This window comes from Sus scrofa, chromosome Y, assembly GCF_000003025.6.
Source record: "Sus scrofa isolate TJ Tabasco breed Duroc chromosome Y, Sscrofa11.1, whole genome shotgun sequence".
NCBI lineage: Eukaryota > Metazoa > Chordata > Mammalia > Artiodactyla > Suidae > Sus > Sus scrofa.
Genome location: NC_010462.3, coordinates 4009261 through 4015233, shown reverse-complemented (window position 1 = coordinate 4015233; position 5973 = coordinate 4009261). Strand labels below are relative to the sequence as shown.

The window sequence follows — 5973 nt, the reverse complement described above, 5'->3', positions numbered from 1 at the left end:
CAGGCTGGTCTTTGGGACATGTATTCAATTTTACTGACGATAAACATTCTTTGAAACCACTGGGTTTTAAAAACGCAGGGTCCTTTGCATGGTCCAGCAGCTGTTATACTCAGTAAGCCACTAAAATCAACAAAAACTCTCTAACTAAAGTTAAAAATTCCTGGAGTTCCCATCGTGGCTCAGTGGTTAACGAGTGCGACTAGGAACCGTGAGGTTGTGGGTTCGATCCCTGGCCTTGCTCAGTGGGTTAGGGATCCGGCGTTGCCGTGAGCTGTGGTGTAGGTCACAGACGCAGCTCAGACATGAAATGAATCCAACTAGGGACCATGAGGTTGCCAGTTCAATCCCTGGCCTTGCTCAGTGGGTGAAGGATCCAGCATTGCCCTGAGCTGTGGTGTAGGTCACAGACATGTCTCGGATCCTGCGTTGCTGTGGCTGTGGCATAGGCCAGCGGCTACAGCTCCGATTGGACCCCTGGCCTGGGAACCTCCATATGCCACAGGTGTGGCCCTAGAAAAGACAAAAAGACCAAAAAAAAAAAAAAATTCCCGGAGCAGATGGATTGGGAAGGAAAAGTCATTCACAGGTGAACACTGTCGTTACTGTACAGTTGAAATGAAAATGCACACTCTGATACAGTTGATTTTTTTTCTAGTCATTATTTAAATTTCAGTTATTATGGCAGGGACAGAATAAAACTTTAGGAATGACTTAATCCAAAACAGGCTCTTAGCATGACTGCAGGCAGAACAGGTACCCAAACAGATTTCACACTAACGGATGGATGGATGGTGACATAGGGGAGGGGAAAGGGCGAAGGAGACACATTAGTGAAGCTTAGCAGTAGCTTGAAATCCTGATGTTTGACAATTCTTTGATTTGCCAAAAAAAAAAAGTTTTAAAATGTCATTAAAATGTTCTTCAGCAGAAACAGTTCTGATACTTTCTAGAAAAATCCTAGTAAACATCGAAATGATTAGTAAAAATAATCCCTTCAAGCCTGTATAGACTGCAGCTGAATTTTTACAATCTTGCTGCAGAGGAAAATGTTTTGGAAACTAAAAATTATCTCCAAATAAAATATTCACCTCGTAAGATGATAAAAAAAGCAGATCGTACAAATGGATGTGGGTGTTCTTTTCCAAAAAGTAGAGAATATATCCAATGACCCATTGCACAGAGCTCGAATTTTCATTTGTATGATGATTAAAGTTGCCATCAGCAACCTGTACCTCTGAGGTTCACCCCATCCTTGCCTGAAATGGTGTTACCAAGGGTACAAATCCGATGTCTATCCATTCAATTCTTAATTGCATCCGACCACCCCATGTTTCACTCTTTTTTTTTTTTCTTAAGAGCTCTCTCTGTGTTCCCTGGATTGTACAATTTAAAGCCCAGTGGAGGGAATTACATCTGGCAGAGCAGAAAGCACAGTTACTGAAGAGATCTAGAAGGATCTGGCTACTGAATTCGGACATCTCAGCATGGAAATGGGGAGGTGAGTAGGGGCTGAGGCTCTTGCATGGCTCACTTCTTGGTTTTTAAGGTCGTTTGACTTTTCCTGGATGTTAACTGCAGTTTCTGAGAGAAGATGCACGCTTCTCCATCATCAGATGAAAGTGATTCAAATGAGGTATGCTCCATAAATGAGCTCCCTGCCCTCAGGTCATTGTCTGCCATAACCTATAACCAGTGTTCATGGACCACGTTTGGTTTACGACTCATCAAGGCCATCAGTTGAAAGTATCGGTCTTCTCCAGTTTTACAGCAATTCTCACTGTGCTTTTTCAAGTGGGGAATGTCAGAGAAAGATCCACCTTGCTTCCTTCACAGTTCATCCTTAGCCAAGCAGCTGAAAAGCCTTTAAAAAGAGAACCAGCTGCCCCTCCCTGCCAAAAAAAAAAAAAACAAAAAAAAAACAAAAAACAAACAAACAAACAAAAAAAAACGTCTAAGGGTGTTGTGGCTAAATGCTTTGGGAAAAAAATATCATCGGGATTTAGGTAGGTATGTCCAGTCCATATCAACACACATACCTACAAAAGGTACTTTAAGCCAAGTGAAGTCTTCGATGCTACTGAAATCAAAGCATCTGCTCCATTTTTAACGGGGCCTAGGTTGTCTAAATCAGTGCTCTCTCCAACCTGTCTGCGGTTCCCTAGCTATAGGATCAGGGAGGTGTTGTTTCGAAGCGGAGTTCCCAGGGCTGCCTCACTCCAGATAAGGCGCCCAGAGCCTCTGAACGTGGAGCCCCAGAGCACACCTTTAGCAAGCTTCCCAAGGGCCTCTTATTCTCTGCTTGAAAGAAAGAAAGAGAGAGAGAAAGGAAGGAAGGAAGGAAGGAAGGGATGGAGGAGGGAGGAACTGATAACCCAAATCAACTGCAAGGAAGCGCATGGCGAACTTTTTGGAAACTGGGAATGGAGGCTTTGTTTTGTGTTTCTTCTATAACCTGACCCAGTTGGGTCACACCTTCTGGTCTAACTTTGTTCACAGATAGAGATAAGAGTCCATCCAGGTCCTTTTCTACTCTCTTTAAGAGATGGGTTCACCCGTCCTTGCCTGAAATTTTGTTACAAAGGATACACATTTGTCTGAGTCCCACGGAAGGAATGATAAGGTTCATTGCTTCTCCAGCCAAATTCAGACCATGAGGTCCAAGCTGGCTTTGAGGAAACTCATGCTGAGCACTTTCTAACCAACACACCTGGGCCATTCCCACCCCTCCCTTTACCAAACACCCTTCCTTCTCTGCACACTTCTGGTTCCCTCTTATGTGGTGGCTCTTCAAGAACATAGGGTGTGGCTCACTCAGTCCTGTCAGAAGTTAGGGAGTGTCTGTGCCAATGCAGAGTGAGCTGCGTAAGACATGGGGTACATGCAAGCAGAAAAAAATACCAGACTTTGGCTGTTATTCTGACTTTACCAAAACACTTTCCTTTTAAGTGCTACTTTAAACTGCAATTAAAATAAGTAAACTGAAAAAGGCCAGCATCATCACAGAAGATGTCTGTGATAATTCTAACAGAAGAAAGCATTCTAACCACAGGTATTATTTTAACATATGCATAATAAAGCAGCCCTATGTGTTTAATCCTAAGCTTTCTGTGCAAACGGATAAGACGTTCTCTTTTGCGGTTTATCATAAAATGCATTTATTCATGGAAATGAATGTGCTATGGAACCCACATAAGCAGCACACACATTGCTTTTTCAAAGACTGCGGTGATCATGTGAACAGTTATTTTCTTTCTTTTTTTTAAAGGTCACACCCAAGACACATGGAAGTCCAGGGCTAGGGGTTGAATCAGAGCTGCACCTGCTGGCCTATGCCACAGCCACAGCCACAGCCACGTGGGATCTGAACTGCACCTGTGACCTATACTGCAGCTTGTGGCAATGCCAGATCCTTAACCTACTGAGCGGGACCAGGGATGGAACCCTCATCCTCCTGGATCCTAGTTTTGTTGGGTTCTTAACCCACTGAGCCACAACGGGAACCCCCATGTGAACACTTAAAAGCTGTTTTTTTTAAAAGCTCAGCATGTTTGGTTTCCCTTTCTAGAATATAAATTTCATGATATAACATGCAGAATTATAAGTCAAAGATAGCATAAGAAATTATAGGCATGCATAATGTCCTTGGCTTTCTCAAGACCCGGTATTGGCTTAACTCGAAAACTTAAACACTTTGGAAGGATCCTCTACAGCTTTTGGAAATGTTTTTAGCAATTCCCAATTGAAAACGATAACCTTCAGAAGACAACCCCTGTTGTCAGACGTCATTCCTCCATGGACGTAAGGTCCCATATACCTTCCTACTTGGGGTCACCACGGTTAGCGGTCAGCTTCTTTGCTCTTAGTCAATATTAAGTATGGTTAACATACTTTAAAAAGATTCTCATCAGCAGTTCTGCTCATCTGTGAAGCAAACTTCTGAGTTCATATGAACCCACATCTAAATTTTTTGTTTCCAGCTCATATGACGAACGGTCAGGCTAACAGCTACAGATAGGACTGGCTGTGTCATTTGTGGGGCCCAGGGCAAAATGAAAATTCAGAGAACCAGGTTCAAAATTAAAACCCAGTTTGTGACAGAAGAATGTTCTCCAAAGTGTGGCTCCTTCTCATAAGGTCACACACCCATGGGGCTGGCTCTGCCTACCGAACCTTTTGAACGAAACAACTCTGATTTATAAAATGCACTGGGAAACATACTAAGCAATTTTATGGGCTTTGCTAATTTAAATTGTATGAAGAAATATACATGTAAGTGATGTAAAAGAAAAATAGGGCATTCCCATCGTGGCTCAGCAGAAATGAATCTGACTAGTAACCATAAGGATGCAGGTTCGATCCCTGCCTTTGCCCCGTGGGTTAAGGATCCGATGTTGCCATGAGCTGTGGTGTAGGATGCAGACTCGGCTTGGATCTGGTGTTGCTGTGGCTGTGGTGTAGGCCAGCGGTGACAGTTCCAATTCACCCCCTAGCCTGGGAACCTCCATATGCCGCAGGTGGGCCCTAAAAAGAGAGTAAAAAAAAAAAAGAGAGAGAGAAATATAGGTACAACAGGGTAACTGTAGTTGGTGATCAGTAATCATTTAATAGGAAGATCTAAAAATCTCAGAGTAGAACATGTGCAGAATTGTTGGGAGAGAGGCCTGGGGATTGCAAACAGCCATAGGCTCTGTGCGGAGGACTGCGGCTTGACGCTGTTGCTCTGAGCAGGCTGCCTGCACGTAGACACTCCAGCTGTACGCAGTTGTGTGTCCATGGAGAGTTGACATTTTAGAACGTGTAAGTGCAATTCAGTATGACATGTGGCAGTGTCCATTCATAGGAATATCAGTTGTCCTGCTTCCAGAGGCGTGTGAATGAGTCTTGCGGCCTTGGTTGTGTTATATAAGTATCCCGGATCGGGAAGCACAGCCTTTCTCACGTCCCAGCTCTCTGTAGGGTCTCCTGGCTGCTCAGAGGCTTGAGCACCCTCCCTTCCCAGTGCAGCTCAGGGCTCCATAAAGCTTTGCTAGGGGTGATGTCGTATAGAGGCTGCCTTGTCTCTTTCTCTGGCAGGGAGGGCCCCAGCTGGGGACAGGGGACGGGGACATAGGTGGTAAAATTGCATTGGAAAAGATGACAACAGGTGGGGGGGAGGCTGTTCCGCTGCTAAAAAGGCCAAATCAAAAAGGCCTGGGGAAGAGTCTAAGAACGACGCCTGTCTTGAATGAGTCACACCTGCTGGGCGGTGCTGCTTGCAGAACCACAGACACCTGAGGAAGGTGGGGGGGGGGGCGTCTGTTTAACAGCTGTTGCTATGTGCTCAGCTCGGATTCCAGGTGATAATAAGGAAGGAAGAAGGGGAGGAAGGCATGGGAGGAATGCCTGAGTGGAGAGAGCAAGAGAGAGGGAGGCAGGAAGAGAGGCTGGGAGGAAGGAAAGCAGAAGGCGGGGGACCCAGCGAGGAGGCACGTGTCAGTTAGACGTCCCTGCCTGGCCCCTGTGTGTCTCGCCTCCATCACAGTTGTGTCACCTAGCTCTTTTCCACTCCTCGGGAAAAGGGAAATTCAAATGTACGAAAGTAGGCGCGGAGCCGAGCCTGGAATCGGAACTGGGGAGGAAGCCGAGAACTTAGGGGCGCTCGGTCCTTCCTTAAGCTGTTCCCACGCCCTTGGGGACCCCAAGGCCCTGCTTCCCAAGACAGCCCCCTTCTCATCAGCCCCCGGCTGGCTCACACCTGACGTTTACCTGGATGGCGAAGGGAGGTGGGGCCGGGAAGGAGCGAAAGGCGGCTGTAGGGGAGCCCGCGTGGGAGCCGACCACCGGCGCACGGCAGGCACCCTGCTGGCGTCCCCCTCCCTTTGAGCGCGGGGCTCGCAGCCTCTTAGACCTGCCCACGTCCCTCCGCCCGGGCCCCCTGTCACTCACGCTCCTTTCAGCCAATGACGCGGCCGCCTGTCACCCTGACCCCGCCCT

General features: G+C 46.6%; 1 protein-coding gene across 1 annotated transcript in view; it reads left to right on the top strand.

Annotated features, from left to right (window-relative positions):
• The window catches only part of ANOS1 (anosmin 1), a 207081-nt gene continuing 202229 nt past the window's right edge, over positions 1122–5973 (top strand). Inside the window, exons 1-2 of the mRNA XM_021080958.1 lie at positions 1122–1127; positions 1484–1498. Of these exons, the coding sequence (XP_020936617.1) occupies positions 1122–1127; positions 1484–1498 (21 nt within the window). The remainder of the gene's footprint in view (positions 1128–1483; positions 1499–5973) is intronic.